General features: G+C 34.3%; 1 protein-coding gene across 1 annotated transcript in view; it reads left to right on the top strand.

Annotated features, from left to right (window-relative positions):
- Positions 1–21,928, top strand: part of LOC102803777 (protein PHTF2-like) — a 72,271-nt gene that overhangs the window by 38,128 nt on the left and 12,215 nt on the right. Inside the window, exons 4-8 of the mRNA XM_085507768.1 lie at positions 6,623–6,719; positions 7,150–7,264; positions 18,503–18,627; positions 19,078–19,703; positions 21,609–21,838. Of these exons, the coding sequence (XP_085363894.1) occupies positions 6,623–6,719; positions 7,150–7,264; positions 18,503–18,627; positions 19,078–19,703; positions 21,609–21,838 (1,193 nt within the window). The remainder of the gene's footprint in view (positions 1–6,622; positions 6,720–7,149; positions 7,265–18,502; positions 18,628–19,077; positions 19,704–21,608; positions 21,839–21,928) is intronic.

Genomic DNA, 21,928 nt, shown 5'->3' with positions numbered 1-21,928 from the left:
ACCATACAACTGTGTGTACAGGTACCGGTAGTTTATAATTAATGTATTCATAGTACCATACAACTGTGTGTACATGTACCGGTAGTTTATAATTAATGTATTCATAGTACCATACAACTGTGTGTACAGGTACCGGTAGTTTATAATTAATGTATTCATAGTACCATACAACTGTGTGTACAGGTACCAGTAGTTTATAATTAATGTATTCATAGTACCATACAACTGTGTGTACAGGTACCAGTAGTTTATAATTAATGTATTCATAGTACCATACAACTGTGTGTACAGGTACCAGTAGTTTATAATTAATGTATTCACAGTACCATACAACTGTGTGTACAGGTACCGGTAGTTTATAATTAATGTATTCATAGTACCATACAACTGTGTGTACAGGTACCGGTAGTTTATAATTAATGTATTCATAGTACCATACAACTGTGTGTACAGGTACCGGTAGTTTATAATTAATGTATTCATAGTACCATACAACTGTGTGTACAGGTACCGGTAGTTTATAATTAATGTATTCACAGTACCATACAACTGTGTGTACAGGTACCAGTAGTTTATAATTAATGTATTCATAGTACCATACAACTGTGTGTACAGGTACCGGTAGTTTATAATTAATGTATTCATAGTACCATACAACTGTGTGTACAGGTACCGGTAGTTTATAATTAATGTATTCATAGTACCATACAACTGTGTGTACAGGTACTGGTAGTTTATAATTAATGTATTCATAGTACCATACAACTGTGTGTACAGGTACCGGTAGTTTATAATTAATGTATTCATAGTACCATACAACTGTGTGTACAGGTACCAGTAGTTTATAATTAATGTATTCATAGTACCATACAACTGTGTGTACAGGTACCAGTAGTTTATAATTAATGTATTCATAGTACCATACAACTGTGTGTACAGGTACCAGTAGTTTATAATTAATGTATTCACAGTACCATACAACTGTGTGTACAGGTACCGGTAGTTTATAATTAATGTATTCAGAGTACCATACAACTGTGTGTACAGGTACCGGTAGTTTATAATTAATGTATTCATAGTACCATACAACTGTGTGTACAGGTACCGGTAGTTTATAATTAATGTATTCATAGTACCATACAACTGTGTGTACAGGTACCGGTAGTTTATAATTAATGTATTCACAGTACCATACAACTGTGTGTACAGGTACCGGTAGTTTATAATTAATGTATTCATAGTACCATACAACTGTGTGTACAGGTACCGGTAGTTTATAATTAATGTATTCATAGTACCATACAACTGTGTGTACAGGTACCGGTAGTTTATAATTAATGTATTCATAGTACCATACAACTGTGTGTACAGGTACCGGTAGTTTATAATTAATGTATTCACAGTACCATACAACTGTGTGTACAGGTACCGGTAGTTTATAATTAATGTATTCATAGTACCATACAACTGTGTGTACAGGTACCGGTAGTTTATAATTAATGTATTCATAGTACCATACAACTGTGTGTACAGGTACCGGTAGTTTATAATTAATGTATTCACAGTACCATACAACTGTGTGTACAGGTACCGGTAGTTTATAATTTGTTATTGTTTGGCTATTCCATTTATTAGTCCCGTTTCAGGTGCAACCTGAAAGGCGGACTATTAATTCTTATTTCCGCTTTTTGTCCCTAACATTTTCTTAGAAATTCTGCAGCAGATATTGATGAAACTTGCATGTTGATGAACAAGTCTCTTCCGAATATGCACGTAATTTTTTTTTTACAAATCTGAAAATCCTAAGTGGGTCTTTTTCATGATTTTCATCCAAAACTACCTCTTCCAACATCACTAAGAGAACAACTGAGCATGCTCAGAATAAATAATTAAATAGATTGTAATGCTAGGGTTTTTAGTGATCTCATGACCTTGATCTGAATCAGTGACAGTGACAGATGGATCGTACCATTACCAATCTCAGTGGAGGGGTGTCAGATCTACACTTTGATGGGAATTATAGTGGTGATACAGAAACAAACCCAGGTCCTGGTAATATACAAAGACCTGAATTAACAAAGTCAATGAAAGTTTTCAGTTATCAGATTAAGGGAAATCACTTTATGATGAGTTGTACCCACATAGAGTACATATTAATTCAATTGTTTGCAGATGTTCCATGTATTATTTTTAACATGAGTATTTTATAATTAAATGACGGGGACTGTGACATTCATATCTTGTTTCTTTGAACTTTCAAATATCCAGTCACAGGGAATGATTGACTTGCAAGTTTGTGTCAAAAGTGTGATTACTGTTGCTACTACTAATATATTTGAATATATTGATAAAAAAAATGAGAAGAAAATAACATGCTAGTGTCATGCATAATCTTATTCAGTTTATCCATACAGCTCAGTTAAGCTGGTTATGCGTATGCATGCTTGATGTGGTTAAATCGTATGACGTATTTGCTTGTTTATTGGCATAGATAGATAACAAAAAAACAGATTGTTTACTAGGCAAACAATTGCCAACTATCATAGCACACAAAGGAAACAATATGAGTCACTGCTCCATGCACTACATAAATAACAACTGTGTGTAAATTGGTGGTTAATACAATAAATTAGCCTGGAGTCCAGCTACTGTAAAAGGGTTAATTATTCACTGGGTTTTAATTTTGCTTATTTCGCTGACTTGAAAATGCGGTAAATTAAAACTCAGTGAATATGTAAAATTTAGCATAGAACACATTTTCCGAATGATAAACCGTGAATTTAAAACCCACTGAATATGCCTGAAATGGTAAATCAGCGGAATTTAAACCCAGTGAAAATTAGTCATTTTACAGTATTCTGGTCCACTGAATCACTACCATCAAATACTTTATTTTAGCTGGAATTAATTTTCGCTGAAAATACTTTTTGAGTGTTCTGTGTGGAGTTTATTTTCACTGATTTTTGATGAACTGAATGTAAAATATAGAAAAAAAGTATATTCGTTAGATTTTATTTTCACTGAACCATCTTTTCAGTGAAAAGAAGTTCAGAGCGAAAATAAATTATTTAACAGTACATGTATATGATTTTGTAGTCGGCACATATTTGTTGTCACCACTGATACACGTAGGGTATGATCTCATGACTTCACTACATTACTGGCAACATGTATGTGCATACTGACCCACAGTAAAACCAGACTGTCTACAATACTTCAGACTGAATCACTAGACAGCATAGTCTAATAATAAATTTTGGTTAATCTGAATAGATATGACAGATCCAAATTCTGCAGTGTGTACTTCACCAAGTTAAAATATGTTATTGCATAATCATCTTTTACAATAAGTTATAAATTCTCATAGTTTTAGTCGTGTTGGTCTATGCATGGAGCTAGCTCCATGGTCTATGTGACAGAAAGTACAGCCTTGATTACACAGGGCATTCACTACTGTTACATTGTTTGGTAAACATATGTTATTCTCACACAATATCACAGAGCCATCAAATAACATTAAAAATAACATTGTACCACAGCTGTCTTGAGTTTCCATGGTTACATATCTAATTTGTATTGCATGGTACAGTAATATTCTTGATACATAGAATGTCATCAACATTTTTTATTTCTGTGTGTGAAGCCAACAAAGGGAGTCTTCATGGTTACCCTAGTCCATGTCTGTCTTTTCCACTGATATCTCAAGAACCAATGGCCAGGGTTCAATGAAACTTGGTACTTAGATCCTCTGGGACAATGCACAGACCTGATTTTTGGTGAAAATCTGCACATAAGAGTTACTTAATTTGCATAATAATTAGTAAATTTTTGTCTTTTCCCACTGATATCTCAAAAACTAATCATCTTAAATTCAATGATGAATTGGTACACTACCCTGCTGGAATGCAACAAATATAATGAGTTGCGTGCCAAACTGTTCAATAAAGCTAAGGATATGATCCCAGCATTTGAAAATAAACCTGCAGAGAAAAAATTCATGGAATTGTTACAGAATGAAAACATTATTATACCAGTAGCACAGTTCATAAGTAAAAGCTTTGAAGTCAGGAAGCAGGGTCTTACTTGACATCTTAATGCCTGCTGTCAATTTTGTAATTTTATATTAGATTGTATTTTAGAGATTTTGTTTTATTTAGTAATTTAGTGATTGTATTTGTTATTTGTTTTTTAGTATATTGTGTTTTTGTTTTGTTTTTTATATATATATATTTCTCCTTGTACTTTGTGACCATTTTCTTTCCCTCCGGGGATTGTGTAAGAGTCAATAAGTAAATAAATAAACCCCAAAACAATGTACATAAATGCTCTAGGACAAGGTGCAGACCTGATTAGTTTAGAGTTGAAATCAGTGCTGACTAATTACATAATTTGCATAAATCAAACTTTGATAAAACTTATCAGTTTATATTAAAGTGCGGCTCTGCAATCCCAGGGATTGCACCAGTATGTCACAGGAAATGTAATTTGCATTGGTCCGTCTAGTTGTTTACTTGGTACACAGCTGTTATCATTTCAACCAAAGGTGTTAACTCAGTAAGCTAACATCATGTATTACGCTATTATCGGTTTTGAAAGCATTTATTGAGTCGAGTTTTTCAATGCTCACAGGCCCTCGCAATCTTTTGAAAGCAGTTTTCTTACTTGCATCATGGAGCTCCTTATTTAGTTCCATGCTTGCACGAAACAGTGCATCGTCATATTAGATATCAATGACACTTGGTACATAAGTGATTAATTTAGAAATCAAATCCATGCATTTTAATTACCCAATTTGCAGGATTTAGTCAATTTTCAAATGCCTCAATCTTTTAAATTAAACTTGGTGCATAGGTGTTCTGGGATAAATAACAGACTACAAACCGCAGATAACAGTCCAATTTATTCTAATAAGAGTTTTCTAATAATAATATAAATGTTAATACTGTGGATCAGATCGATTTCACATGGTGCATCTCAAAGGTCAGAATATATTACATGCCAGGCTTCTTATTTAAACATACATCTTATATTCTTAATATTAATTTACAAATATTTCTGCTTCATATGCCTACAATATTATACATGTACATATCTTTTTTGCTGGGCCCAAGATGTACTCATTTTTTATGTATCCTATTACGCATACCAGTACAAGTAGTGGAATTACTATTTTAAAATACTACTATCCTATTATCATCATTGCTGCTGTGAGACACAAGTTATAGTCTTGTTGAATTACATCAATAATTGTACAATATTCTGTACCAGGTACAGCGATTAATGTGTTCACTTCATAGTTGATGAAAGATACTGTGGCGCTTGAAATTTTTTCTATATTATGATCAGTTTCGATATATGTGGCAATAAACAAGTGTTGAATATAATAATGGTGTCTGCATTTCCATTGCGGTTTGTATGTACCTATGCAAACACAGAAATAACTTGACAAATATAGATACCAAATTATAAATTAGTGTTTTAAAGATTCAATTTTCTACCTCCACTAACTGTCAGCCCTTCTGTTTCAGTTCACATGCACACTGGATAGAAAATTAATAAAACAAAACATTTGCCTTGCATGTAGTAGATAATCATAGTATCGGTACTTGGTAATTATTCAATATTCTTGCAACCAGATGGTTTGGGCAAAGTACCTTCATCTGTACTGTATAGTATCTATTTAGATACACCTCATAATGGGCCTAAAATTAATATATCAATTGAATACTTACCGAACATTGTGATTATGTCTTAATTTTGTAGCTATTATGTTTTTTCAATATGTACAATTGTTGGATAATGTTTGAAATTTGTTTAAAAAAACAATACATTTAAGCTTTAATAGACCCACCAAAGATTACCTTGTTTGTTGACACCTTTTTTTAAAGCGGGGGAGTCGTCACCTGCGCATCATGCGTCAGATGACCATAGCGTGACAGTTTTCACAAACAAGCGTCTTCCCATGAGCCTTTGCGATTTTTGGCAAATGATAAGTTGTTATAATACACAGGGGACATTTCTGAATTTATTTTAATTAGTATTACTTGGATGGTAATTACCAACTAACCAAGACATATTAAAATTAAATCTATTGTGGTTTTATGATAGTTCTTGGATTATTCCATTTATGATATGGGTAAAAATAGGATGTATTAGAGGGACTGCGAATGGGTTTTTTGTACTGTTGAAATTCTGTTAGTAAAAGCATGTATATGATTGAGTGATTATAATGAAGGAATTTTTTTTTTTTTACCATAAATCGTTAAGGTCGTTCAATCCATTACATAAGAGCAAAAAAATTTTGTTTTGTTTCAAAAGTGAAAAATGAGCCTTTTTGGAATTATATTAAAAAAATTATACACTCCTAAAAAAACTATAAAACATAGTCCCATATAAATCATACAATAAATGTCATTTTCCCAAGTAAAAAGTAATCTTCCTTATTAGAACAGACATAGTCAGTAGTCTATTGTAGCAGATGCAGCTTTGTCAGAACCTTCAAAATCACAAAATATTAATGTGAATCTCATCATGTCAAAAGTATTAAAGATTGACATACACATGTTATGATATAATTCCTGATTTGCTGATAATGGAATTTGTATAATTTTCATTTATATAGGTGCAACGTTTTCCAAAGCCAAAGCTCAGTATCCCTGGCCAGCTTTAACCAGAAGAGGTCTCATTAGAGTCATTTTTTATCCATTCTTCTATAGATGGTGAGTACTACAGCATACTTAGCATAGTTCTGAGTTCTTTATGTTGTATAGCTATATTTGTACTGCACTTTGTGCTTGAGATTTTCAATAAACTTAATTGTTCATTTTTTTTCCAAGATATGATTCAAAATGTCTGACTGATTTTGTTTTTAAAGCCATGTTGCTAACATGACTGGATATCATACATCATGTAACACATTTGCATATGCATCTGTTTCAGAATCCGATTCAAGATGGCTTATGAATGTTATGGGCAGAATAAAAGAAGGAATCACACAAATATAATAGTTCCACTTTGTATTATGTCTGTCACATGAGTGTAAATAATTATTTGGCATTAATGTTTACAGTCAATTAACCTGAATATTTTGTTTCAGTTTGATGATTTGTTGAGACTACTCCTAACCCTATCTCTCTATCTATACATTAGGTGGTATCAGCAGCTATCCCTATGGTTATTTGTATCATTGTTATGTCTCTACTGTCTTCAGATAATTTCAATTATTGTATATTTCAAAGATGATACAACAGATACAGATTTAGAGGTAAGTTTATTTCGTTGTCTGTATAGATTCATTTTTATTGACTGTACATCCTCCAAGATCGGTCATACCTTCTGTGAACACCAGCTGTGCAGATCCACCAACTTTACACCCTCCCTCTAAAGAACATTTATATCTTCTGTGAACACCAGCGTACAGATCCATCAACTTTACACCCCCCCAAAGAACATTTATACTTTCAGTGAACACCAGCTGTTAAGATCCATCAACTTTACCCCCCCCCAAAGAACATTTATACCTTCAGTGAACACCAGCTGTTAAGATCCATCAACTTTACACCCCCCCCCCCAAAGAACATTTATACCTTTAGTGAACACCAGCTGTTAAGATCCATCAACTTTACACACACCCCCAAAGAACATTTATACTTTCAGTGAACACCAGCTGTTAAGATCCATCAACTTTACACCCCCCTAAAGAACATTTATACCTTCAGTGAACACCAGCTGTTAAGATCCATCAACTTTACACCCCCCCTAAAGAACATTTATACCTTCAGTGAACACCAGCTGTTAAGATCCATCAACTTTACACCCCCCTAAAGAACATTTATACTTTCAGTGAACACCAGCTGTTAAGATCCATCAACTTTACACCCTCCCTAAAGAACATTTATACCTTCAGTGAACACCAGCTGTTAAGATCCATCAACTTTACACCCCACCCCCCTAAAGAACATTTATACCTTCAGTGAACACCAGCTGTTAAGATCCATCAACTTTACACCCCACCCCCCTAAAGAACATTTATACCTTCAGTGAACACCAGCTGTTAAGATCCATCAACTTTACACCCCCCCTAAAGAACATTTATACCTTCAGTGAACACCAGCTGTTAAGATCCATCAACTTTACACCCCCCTAAAGAACATTTATACCTTCAGTGAACACCAGCTGTTAAGATCCATCAACTTTACACCCCCCCTAAAGAACATTTATACCTTCAGTGAACACCAGCTGTTAAGATCCATCAACTTTACACCCCCCTAAAGAACATTTATACCTTCAGTGAACACCAGCTGTTAAGATCCATCAACTTTACACCCCCTAAAGAACATTTATACTTTCAGTGAACACCAGCTGTTAAGATCCATCAACTTTACACCCCACCCCCCTAAAGAACATTTATACCTTCAGTGAACACCAGCTGTTAAGATCTATCAACTTTACACCCCCCTAAAGAACATTTATACCTTCAGTGAACACCAGCTGTTAAGATCCATCAACTTTACACCCCACCCCCCTAAAGAACATTTATACCTTCATTGAACACCAGCTGTTAAGATCCATCAACTTTACACCCCCCCTAAAGAACATTTATACCTTCAGTGAACACCAGCTGTTAAGATCCATCAACTTTACACCCCCCTAAAGAACATTGATACCTTCAGTGAACACCAGCTGTTAAGATCCATCAACTTTACACCCCACCCCCCTAAAGAACATTTATACCTTCAGTGAACACCAGCTGTTAAGATCCATCAACTTTACACACACACCCCCCGTAAAGAACATTTATACCTTCAGTGAACACCAGCTGTTAAGATCCATCAACTTTACACCCCCCCTAAAGAACATTTATACCTTCAGTGAACACCAGCTGTTAAGATCCATCAACTTTACACCCTCCTAAAGAACATTTATACCTTCAGTGAACACTAGCTGTTAAGATCCATCAACTTTACACCCCACCCCCCTAAAGAACATTTATACCTTTAGTGAACACCAGCTGTTAAGATCCATCAACTTTACACACACACCCCCCGTAAAGAACATTTATACCTTCAGTGAACACCAGCTGTTAAGTTCCATCAACTTTACACCCCCCTAAAGAACATTTATACCTTCAGTGAACACCAGCTGTTAAGATCCATCAATTTTACACCCCCCCCTAAAGAACATTTATACCTTCAGTGAACACCAGCTGTTAAGATCCATCAACTTTACACACCCCCTAAAGAACATTTATACCTTCAGTGAACACCAGCTGTTAAGATCCATCAACTTTACACACACACCCCCGTAAAGAACATTTATACCTTCAGTGAACACCAGCTGTTAAGATCCATCAACTTTACACACCCCCTAAAGAACATTTATACCTTCAGTGAACACCAGCTGTTAAGATCCATCAACTTTACACCCCCCTAAAGAACATTTATACCTTCAGTGAACACCAGCTGTTAAGATCCATCAACTTTACACCCCCCTAAAGAACATTTATACCTTCAGTGAACACCAGCTGTTAAGATCCATCAATTTTACACCCCACCCCCCTAAAGAACATTTATACCTTGGAATATTTTTGGTAGTTTAGAGAAAAAAGTTAAAGATAATATTTTTTTAGATAGTGTTAGAAACTTTGATTTTATTAGCTTAGTAGAAACGAAAACAAATAGTGAGTCAAACATAGATATTCCAAATTACAGTGTCTTCCACTCTTTTCGAACACAAAAACACAAAAAGGCCCGCTCAAATTCTGGTGGTATTGCTTTGTACTATAAAAACGTTTATGCAAAGGGTATAAAACGTATGCAGAGCAGTTGTGAAGATTTTATTTGGATTTGCCTTGACAAAAATTTTTTCCATCTGGACACTGACATTTATTTGTGTACCTTGTATTTAAGTCCTCAATTTTCAAGCATTTTCAGTTGGAAGGAGCCTAACTTATTCCAATCATTAGAAAAAGATATCACAAAATATTCCAAAATTGGTTCTATTATTCTGACTGGGGACTTTAATGCAAGGACAAAAAATGATGAAGACACTGTTATTTACAACAATTCTGACTACCGGTCCTCAGATACAAATAATTTTCTTAGGAGAGCTTCCCAAGATCTAACAGTGAAAAACAACTATGGAGATTTACTGTTGGATCTTTGTATAGCCTCTGATTTGACAATTTTGAATGGTAGATGTATGGGGGACACCACAGGTAAATTTACCTGTCATCAACGCAAGGGTAGCAGTATTGTTGATTACACAATTGTCAGTAATGACTTATTTACCAAATTTAAATTATTTAATGTGCACCAGCTAAATCTGTCATTGTCTGACCACTGTCAGATTTCTTGTCAGTTTGAAACAAATGCAGTATACGATAGAACACTGCAAAAACCTCAGGATAAAAATGATGATGTAACTGCACAAACCAATGTTTCATACATGTGGGATAATGAATCAAGGTATCGTTTCAGTTGTGCATTACAGGGCGAAAATATAAACAGGTTAATTAACAATTTCAACAATACAAATTTTTCAAACACCCAGCAGTCAATTAACACTGCAAGCATGTTATTAACTGACATATATCTTGAGGCAGCTGGTAAAAGTTTAAAAAAAAATTACCATAAAAATATAAGAAAAAAGCATAAAAAAAAGAAAAAATCAAAATGGTACAGCAATGATCTTTCAGTTATGAAAAAAGACATTCAAAAGCTGTCCAGTAAATTATGTTTAGACCCATTTAATAAAGAATTAAGATCTCAATGTTACAATCTAAAAAAGAATTACAAACATTCTCTCAAAAGAAAAAAGAGAGAATTCAATAACAGTATTTTAAATAAACTAGATAATTTGAGTAAATCAAACCCAAATGATTATTGGGACCTCATAAAAGAATTAAAATGTGATGAGAATGATACAAAAAATGAAAACATTGAGAGCCAAAAATGGTTTAAACATTTCCAGAATTTAAATTCTCAAACATCACAAAATAATATCAATGTAACCATGGATAATGAAAAAAATCAAGGTAACAGTTTCCATATAGATATTCTGGATAATCCTATTTCACAGCTTGAAATTCACAATGCAATTAACAAGTTAAAAAATGGCAAAGCCCCGGGTATTGATAAAATTACAAATGAAATGATTAAGGCAGGCAGGAACACACTAATAAAATCATTAGATAAACTTTTTAATTTGATATTAGCTAGTGGCCAATACCCTAACACCTGGGACCTAGGGATCATCACCCCAATTTTCAAAAAAGGCGACTCTACAGACCCTGGTAATTACAGGGGGATAACTCTCCTCAACACTTTAAGCAAATTGTTTACATCCATTCTCAAACAGCGTTTAAGCAACTATCTCTTGGAAAAAAATTTAATAATCAAAGAGCAGATAGGATTCATGCCAAAATTTGGGACCCGCGATCACATTTTTGTGTTAAAACAGTTGCTAACAAAATATACTACCAATGGAAAGTACCTGTTTTCATGCTTTATCGATTTCAAAAAGGCCTTTGACTCCATCTGGCATGTGGGTCTTTTACACAAGCTCAGAAACAATGGAGTCACTGGTAAATTTTATAATATTATTAAAGCAATCTATACAAACTCTACTGGATGTGTGAAGGTTAAAAACGGCTTGACCAATACTTTCCCAATTGAGAAAGGCATCAGACAGGGCGATGGTCTAAGTCCGCTGCTTTTTAATATATACTTAAATGATATTAAAAGTCATATAAATGCATCAAACAATGACCCACCAACTTTATTAAATAACCAACTTCCATGTTTACTTTATGCAGATGACTTGCTTCTCCTTTCAGAAACCAATACAGGACTTCAGAATGCGATTAATTCCCTGCAATTATACTGCCACAAATGGAAGTTGGAGATCAACATTAAAAAATCTAAAACAATCATATTTAACAAAGCAGGTAGACGCCTAGACAAATATAAATTTTTTATAAACCAGGATGTACTAGAAAGAGTGACATCATACACCTACCTTGGCATAAATTTAAATACAACAGGGAAATTAGAAAAAGCCCAGATAGACCTAAAAAACAAAGCTCTTAAGGCCTGCTTCAAAATGAATCAGCTATTATTTTCGGCAACTTGTATACCACTCAGAATTCATTTGAAGATGTTTGACGCAGTAGTTAGACCAATTCTCTTATACTGCACTGAAATATGGTCTAGTGATATTATTGCCCACACAAAACAGCTTTGGAATTTGTCAACACCCATGGAAAAACTCCATACCAAATTCTGCAAGTTTTTATTAAAGGTGAACAGCAGAGCCTCAAACTTGCCATGTTTAATTGAATTAGGGAGGTACCCTCTTACAATACAGGGTACAAAACAATTGTTAAAATATTGGATGAGGGTTCAGGAAATGCCTGAAAATACATTAGTATGTGAAGCATACAAGCTTGGTATTAAGATGCATGATTCTGGTACTAAAAACTGGGTATCTGGTGTGAAAAAGATTTTGGAAAACCTAAATTTAAGTAATATCTGGAAAGATGGGCAAATTAAATACAGCAATGCTACTATTGAAGACATCACAGAAAAACTTAAAATGCAATTCCAGAAAAAAAGTAAAGAATGCATGTTTGATGATGATAAGGGCGTGCATCACAAAAACAAATTGAGAACATACAGAGAAATAAAAACTGATTTTTCTTTTGAGAAATACCTCCAAATAATTAAAAATCCACTATATCGTGCTGCAATGACTAAACTTAGAATAAGTGCCCACCGTTTACAGATTGAATCAGGCAGATACAAAAACATCTCCATCTCTGATAGAATATGCCCTGTCTGTGATCTTGGAGAAATTGAAGATGAGAAACATTTCCTTTTCACGTGCCAGCTATATGATAAAGAAAGAACCAGCCTTTTTACTAAACATAAAATGCATGGAGAGACATTAATAAACATATTAAATAATAAAAACGATCACATAATTAAAGACATTTCAAAACACATTTATACTTGCTTTATGCTTAGGGAGCAAAAAATCAAACAATAACTTCAGTACCAGCTGCCTCAAAAAAAAAAAAAAAAACCCACAAAACACAGATTTACATTTATTTACATTATATTACAATTATTCATTTATCTCTTATTGTGAGATGTGTATTTATTTCATTCATTTACTGTATTTTTAGTATTTCCTTTTATTTTCATTTTTTTATTATTACATGTTTTTGACTTTATTGTACTTTTTGTCAAGATCTCAAATGGGATACGATAGCAATAAAGAATTACTTACTTACTTACCTTCAGTGAACACCAGCTGTTAAGATCCATCAACTTTACACCCCACCCCCCCTAAAGAACATTTATACCTTCAGTGAACACCAGCTGTTAAGATCCATCAACTTTACACCCCCATAAAGAACATTTATACCTTCAGTGAACACCAGCTGTTAAGATCCATCAACTTTACACCCCCCCCCTAAAGAACATTTATACCTTCAGTGAACACCAGATGTTAAGATCCATCAACTTTACATCCCCCCTAAAGAACATTTATACCTTCAGTGAACACCAGCTGTTAAGATCCATCAACTTTACACCCGTCTAAAGAACATTTATACCTTCAGTGAACACCAGCTGTTAAGATCCATCAACTTTACACCCCCCCCTAAAGAACATTTATACCTTCTGTGAACACCAGCTGTTAAGATCCATCAACTTTACACCCCCCCAAAGAACATTTATACCTTCAGTGAACACCAGCTGTTAAGATCTATCAACTTTACACTCCCCCCTAAAGAACATTTATACCTTTAGTGAACACCAGCTGTTAAGATCCATCAACTTTACACCCCCCCTAAAGAACATTTATATCTTCTGTGAACACCAGCGTACAGATCCATCAACTTTAGACCCCTCCCCCCCAAGAACATTTATACCTTCAGTGAACACCAGCTGTTAAGATCCATCAACTTTACACCCCCCCCCCCTAAAGAACATTTATACTTAAAGATGAAGCAGGTATAATGTAATACGAGTGTTATCAACATTGTGTATCCACCTGAACTTTCAAGATAGTCACCACCATTCACTCAACAAATAAGTTTAATAATGATTATATATTTTTGCAGAACCCTTAAACCCCAATTTAAATTAGACCTAGAACAAAAACAATCATAATGTCACTACTCCGTGTACAGTCAACATATCTGACAAGATACATAAAACCTGCATTTTTCCCTCTCTTTAATAGCACCCTGAATTTGTATAGCCAGACTTTCAGAGTTTGCCTTTTTTCACACATTGAGACTGTTTTCAAATAAAAACATTAACTTTGTTTTAGATTGTGTGGAGTAGCATTCTGTCTTTAGTTTTCACAAAAAATTATGAGAAAGGTCAATATAGTAATGAGCACTTAAAATTCAAAAAAACAAAAACATTGTTTTGGCTGTAGATGATAAAGAATGTCTTAGGCAACAATTTTTCAAAATAAGTCCAAAAGATAAGTCGCTGTTATCAGTAATTTCTTTCCTGTATTAGTTGCCTTACTTGTACCGTATTTGCTCTATTAGAAGTTACATCTCCAATATCAAGACACATAACTCAAAAATGTCATTAATTGTGTACTGTGTCATTAAAATCTGACTTAATAGTTTGAATATTGTCAAACTTCTGACATTAAACACTAGTAATAGAGCAGATTTGCTGAACTGAAACTTGTGAAATGTAATGTATTTTCTCATGTGATATGTTTCCACTTTTAAGGGTCCATCATGTAGAAGCTGTCAACTTTAAAGTTGCATTCTGAGATCATTCCTGGATCTGTATTGGGATGTCAAATGATTGATGGGAAATATGTACATGTGTATTAAGCTTTTATTTTATTTTGTTAGTATTTAAATGTTGGCAATCTTTTCAATTGTGGCCAGTAGTATAATATGGTTAGCCTAAATTTAGCCACCTGATAGGCTGAAGCATCCTAGCCTGAAACTGAATAAACTGATATTACTATTCTGTAAAATACTTTATTTTAGCTGGAATTATATATGCGTTGTTGCCACTAGCCAGTCTGTTGTCTATTTCATTAATGCTTTGTTGCCGGTATTATCTCCTGTCAAATATACTCATTTTTACACTCAAGAAAGGTTTAACTTCTATCTACTACATGTACCAAATACCCTCTCTTGCCATTTATAAAATCTAAATCTTTCCCACAATTCACGCATAATCATACTATCCCAATACCTCTATAAGGCTATAGGATTAATCTTGGAGTACATTTTTATAAAGTAACAATTTCTCATTTTAAACCATTGTACCCAGTACCTGTAAAAATAAATGAAACCATTGGTTTGTCACATTGCAAAACATACTAATCCATTCTTATACCTATAACAATAAATCTTCTTTTCATTGTCATCATGCTATTGTTATCTGTATTGTATTCCAAATAGATCTCATTCATTGTCTTTTGTACTATATTTCGGTTTTATTGTATGATCTTTTCCTATTCCTCTATTTAGAAAAGTAAAGTGGTGAGTAGTTTCTATTGACTTTGGTTTGCTTTTTTCTTGTAACTAACACTAATATTCCTCTTAAAAAGCCAAACATTTATTTTACGTGTCCCATATATATATCAATTAGACTTGTTATTTTGAATTGAATTTTAATATAGTCATTTGTTACCTTGATCTTTTGTGTGTGTCGGCCATTTTGGATTTGGTGCCTTATTATCTTGAATTGACCTTCCCATTCACTAGTTATAGCAACCTTATTGTTATCTTGAGCTGACTTACTATATGTCAGCCATGTTGGATTCAATACCTTTTTCCTGGAATTGACCTTCCGATGAGCTGAAGCAGTCTGATTGAATTTTAATATAGTCATTTGTTACCTTTTTTGTGTGTGTCAGCCATTTTGGATTTGGTACCTTGAATTGACCTATTTGTATGTCAGCCATATTGGATTTGGTATTTTTTTTATTGAATTAACCCTTCCTGTATGTCGACCATGTTTGATTTGGTGCCTTGTCACCTTGAATTGATGTTTTCTGTAATTCTGCCATGTTGTCAGTCAACCAAATTATCTGTAATTGACCTTTGCCAGTTGGTATCATTCAAGCCTGTTTTGTATATTTATTAAGGAATGTCCCTAAATATGTAAATGGCATTCATTTAGGTTAAATTTCTACAGGCTAGTCATTATTTCATCATTAAATACAAATTTCACACTTTTTGGTTTTAAAGTACCGGTACATGTATATGCATATTTTAGTCAGACCATTACTCTTGACCATACTTACATAATTTAATATTTTATATATTATATTTACATATAAAACTTTTTTCTTTTTTTTTCTTGTTTATTAATATTAAAATCTGTATTAGAAGCCGCATCTCTAATAGAAGTTGCATCATTTGTTTTTAATAATTGAGAACCCGAAATTTATCATTTCTCATATGTGTAAATGCTCTAATAGAGACCGCATCTCCTCTGTTGCATTGTATCATTTCAATAGAAGCCGCGGCTTTTAATACAGATTTTACAGTATTTGAAATGCTTTTAGTGTAAGGTGTTAATGAATTGTTGAATGGAGAGTTGTTTGAATGTGCTTACTAAGAATGCTTCTATGATTGATTTTGATTTGTACCTAACCCACTCGACAGAAACTCATACAAATCTGCACTTATTTTTGATACTCTATTTATCATAGAGAATCTGTTAAAAATGTACTGTGACATGTCTAGAATCAGTCACGTTCTTGTCACTCAATACTGTGACTTCACTTATGATGATGATAATAATATCTCATTACCCATTCATTAATGTTAAACATGTATTTTAAGAGATGTCATCCGCAGCTATATGGCATTCCAGTATATATGTGCCTGGTACAATGCTAGTAATATCTTTTTACCTATTCAGTGTTAACCCTTTGATCACCAATGCGAATTCTGTCACTTTTCATAAATAACAAAAAATTTTAAACAATACCTGTAGTCAATGAGAAATTATGTCTATTGTGACCAAAATTAACAACTAAACTATAGACTATTCATAGGAATGACATACCAAAATATTGCACTTAGCCATAAATGCACATCTCCAATAGAAATGCATAGAAACCATAGAAGCACATCTCCAATAGAAATACATAAAAACCATAGAAGTGCATCTCAAATAGAAATGCATAGAAACCATAGAAGCACATCTCCAATAGAAATGCATAGAAACCATAGAAGCTCATCTCAAATAGAAATGCATAGAAACCATAGAAGCGCATCTCCAATAGAAATGCATAGAAACCATAGAAGCGCATTTCCAATAGAAATGCATAGAAACCATAGAAGCACATCTCCAATAGAAATGCATAGAAACCATAGAAGCGCATCTCCAATAGAAATGCATAGAAACCATAGAAGTGCATCTCAAATAGAAATGCATAGAAACCATAGAAGCACATCTCCAATAGAAATGCATAGAAACCATAGAAGCGCATCTCCAATAGAAATGCATAGAAACCATAGAAGTGCATCTCAAATAGAAATGCATAGAAACCATAGAAGTGCATCTCAAATAGAAATGCATAGAAACCATAGAAGCACATCTCCAATAGAAATGCATAGAAACCATAGAAGCGCATCTCCAATAGAAATACATAAAAACCATAGAAGTGCATCTCAAATAGAAATGCATAGAAACCATAGAAGCACATCTCCAATAGAAATGCATAGAACCCATAGAAGCGCATCTCCAATAGAAATGCATAGAAACCATAGAAGCACATCTCCAATAGAAATGCATAGAAACCATAGAAGCACATCTCCAATAGAAATGCATACAAACAATAGAAGCTCATCTCCAATAGAAATGCATAGAAACCATAGAAGCACATCTCCAATAGAAATGCATACAAACCATAGAAGCTCATCTCCAATAGAAATGCATAGAAACCATAGAAGCTCATCTCCAATAGAATCCTTGTATCTCAATAAGTAACTGTGTGCTGTAATATTGCGCAGGATATGTACATCTTGCCTTACAAATGATTCTGTTGATACTTCAAGATACTTCAAAATACAATAACAATAGGAACTTCCATTAATTTTTACCACCTTTTCCCAATTATGGGTTTCATGTACTGAGCAAAAAGTCAGGAAGACGTATACATGTAAAACTACATGTAACCTTATTATGAGGATATTGACAAGTATTTGTGAAGCTTGTATACAGTCTCATCAACTTTCACTATTACTCCTGTACTGTCTTACCGTAGTTCCCATAATAATCTTATAATACTACAAACAGAATAATGAATTTGATCTAGATCAGTGAGAATAACATATTAAAACAAAGACTTTAATACATTTATAGATTACTATGTACTAGCAATTGTTTTTTACTAATTAAAAAGAAGACTTTTCCGTCTGAGTCGTGTAACTAATCTACTTTATTTTAAAAGTATTGATTGTATAATTATTGTTTTGTTTATTCCTGTTTCTCAGGTTATTTCATTAACTGAAGTTTTTGGTCCTGCTGTTTTAATGATTCTACTTGGTACAGTTCATTCACAAGTCGTGTCAACAAACTTTGCAAGACCATTAACATCCCCAAGAATAAAGAAAAGAAGGTATGTATGTACATTAGTTGATTAAAGTGCATAAATACAACTTTTGAGACTTATAAATGTGAAATTGAAAGACACAATGCGAAACCGTAAGTGACACTGAAATGCCTTCAAATATCAATGCTTATTGTATATTTTCCGCAATTAATACGATTTATACGTTACTTAGTAGGCATAAAACGCCTATAAAGCTATAGCAATGAGAGTATGACTTTAAAACTATGTCGATTTAATACTTTGAATATACCTCTGTCAGATTTGTTCAATTTGTGACAAGATCAGATAACCAATATCAAATACGGTACTACATGTATGTGATGTGATAATTGCTATACCATTACCATGTGATAATAACCAGGCAAAGATCTTTACCAGTAACACATTGCCACTTACACATGTACGCTACACTGCCAAAATGCATGAAATATGTTCATGTATTGTTTTTCATTGCAGAAAACTAAGACGCAAAAGTTTTGCCAAGAGAAACACAAGTTCCTCACGGAATAGCAATGAGAGTACAAATTTAGATTCTAGTTTAGAAGGAAATAGCAAAAAATTTTACAGTGAGGGTCGAAAAAAAGTGTTTGGTAAATGGAGAAGTAGCAGAAAAAGTGAGAAAAGTGAAAGCGAAGAGGATGGAAACCAAGAAATAATTGAGGAAAAAATTGCATCAAGTGACAATGCTGAGGCTGTTAAAAAACAAGGAGTGAAAAATGTTGACAAATCAACTGATGTGACGTATATGAGGAATGAAGATGATGAGGAAGCAGTATCTGGTCGTACTACAGAAGATGTTTCTGCATTGAATACACCAATAGAAGATTTGGGCATCGATGGTGAAATTATACTCGCAAGCCAAGATGAATTTGGTCCAGGGAATTCTGAAACATACCCAGCTGCTGCTGTGGCTGAAACTATTAATGTTGATGAAGAATTGAATAAAAGGATTGCAAAATCTTTTGAAGCATCTGAAGTGAATAAGCCGATGCCTGCTAAAATTGTAACTGAGTCAGCTGAAGAAAATAAAGAATACATTGTCTTGGAAGGAGAACAAGTCACAAGTAATATCGGCACAACTGGTAAGTTTGAAGTCTGTGAAATTTATACCTGAGCTTGACATAGTAGACAATCATATATACATAATCCATTTTTGTCTCCTGTATAGGCCATCACACTGTGATAATTACAATTACATGTATTATACATCTGTCACCGTACAGCGTGCCATAATTTTTTGGTATTGTACTAGGCATTTTCATCCTACCATATTAGGAAATGTGAATTCCAAATATGGAACCATTACGCGTAAGCATCCTCTAATAATAAAAACAAACATGGCAGCCCCCAAGGTTTGACTGGATCCCATACAAAGAAGTTTGCTCAATCTGGCCTTGAGAGGAAAAGATGTATAATAATAAAGTTATTACGAGGATACCGAAAAGTTTGTGGTCGCATCAACCTCTGCTGCGCGTCTGTCGATACTCCCGCTGTCTTCATGCATACTTTTCAGCATCTTCGTAATAACCTCATATTACATATAGCATGTCACTCACTGCACTAGCTTTTTATAAGTTGACATGAGTAGGTGTATTAAAAGGAATACATGCACATATATATTCAAATACAATAACATAGCATCAAACAAGTCTGTTATTTTATTTTGGGTGTGAACAGCTGACTTATGCCAACCAGGTGTGAACAGCTGACTTATGCCAACCAGGTGTGAACAGCTGACTTATGCCAACCAGGTGTGAACAGCTGACTTATGCCAACCAGGTGTGAACAGCTGACTTATGCCAACCAGGTGTGAACAGCTGACTTATGCCAACCAGGTGTGAACAGCTGACTTATGCCAACCAGGTGTGAACAGCTGACTTATGTCAACCAGGTGTGAACAGCTGACTTATGCCAACCAGGTGTGAACAGCTGACTTATGCCAACCAGGTGTGAACAGCTGACTTATGCCAACCAGGTGTGAACAGCTGACTTATGCCAACCAGGTGTGAACAGCTGACTTATGCCAACCAGGTGTGAACAGCTGACTTATGCCAACCAGGTGTGAACAGCTGACTTATGCCAACCAGGTGTGAACAGCTGACTTATGCCAACCAGGTGTGAACAGCTGACTTATGCCAACCAGGTGTGAACAGCTGACTTATGTCAACCAGGTGTGAACAGCTGACTTATGCCAACCAGGTGTGAACAGCTGACTTATGCCAACCAGGTGTGAACAGCTGACTTATGCCAACCAGGTGTGAACAGCTGACTTATGCCAACCAGGTGTGAACAGCTGACTTATGCCAACCAGGTGTGAACAGCTGACTTATGCCAACCAGGTGATGCACACGCACATGCACACAAAACTTAATTAGGTACAACAGCCAATATGCAAAGTAGAATTGGGAAGTATTAATTGTCTTACCAATGATTGGATGAATGTACATATGTGAAGATCTGTATTTATCTGAAGAACTGTAGGCTGCATTAGGGGAATAAAATCTGTTTCACAGATATATATATGCATTATAAAAACATCAAACCTGATTTAACACATGTTCACCACCAGTTCCCTCTTTTCATCACAAATTAACAAAATAGTTCCAATAATGCTAGTTTGCACTTACCTTCAGAAGATTTGGACAAAAATAGCCAAATTTTTGGAGGGAAAGTTGACACAAATTTTGTCTGTTGGCTCCAAAATTAGGGTTCATTTCAAAAATATTAAAGAATATAAGAAAATAAGTGCAGACAAATTCGGGTGAGAAAGTCTAGTGGTGAAAAGGTTAATACAAAACTACTCGGGTAGGACTGGTTGAATTTCAGAAATTCAGCAGTATCGGGGTATATGTATGAATGGTACAGTCTCTTGAACTCACTAATGTGAATTCTTCCTGAGTTACACTGTAGCAATACTGAAAGATTTGGAATACATTGTCCTGCCCTCTATTCATGAATTTTTATATTTTGACCGTTTTGATTTCTAGGTTTAAGGAAACGTGTCAAAGATGGAAAATCTGGAAAACCTGTTGCAGATAAAGCTTATATCCCAAGAGAAATGGAAGATGAAGAAGACGATGAAGAAGTTAGTAAAATAAACGAAGATGGCAATGTGAAGCTATTAAGAGTACCACCTTATCAAAAAGTTCATACTGGTTATAGCAGTGAAGAATCAGACATTGAGACAAACCCATCTGGTACTCCATGCCCAGAACGAGTAAGTAGGTTATATTTGATTCCTTACTTGAAGAAACATATTGGATTTAAGGAGGGTTTGTGCTTCTTTGTAATATAATATTTAGTAAGC

The sequence above is a fragment of the Saccoglossus kowalevskii genome, chromosome 14 (assembly GCF_978046115.1).
Source record: "Saccoglossus kowalevskii chromosome 14, keSacKowa6.1, whole genome shotgun sequence".
Taxonomy (NCBI): domain Eukaryota; kingdom Metazoa; phylum Hemichordata; class Enteropneusta; family Harrimaniidae; genus Saccoglossus; species Saccoglossus kowalevskii.
Note: the sequence above shows the minus strand (reverse complement) of the source record. Positions and strands in the feature narration are given on the sequence as shown.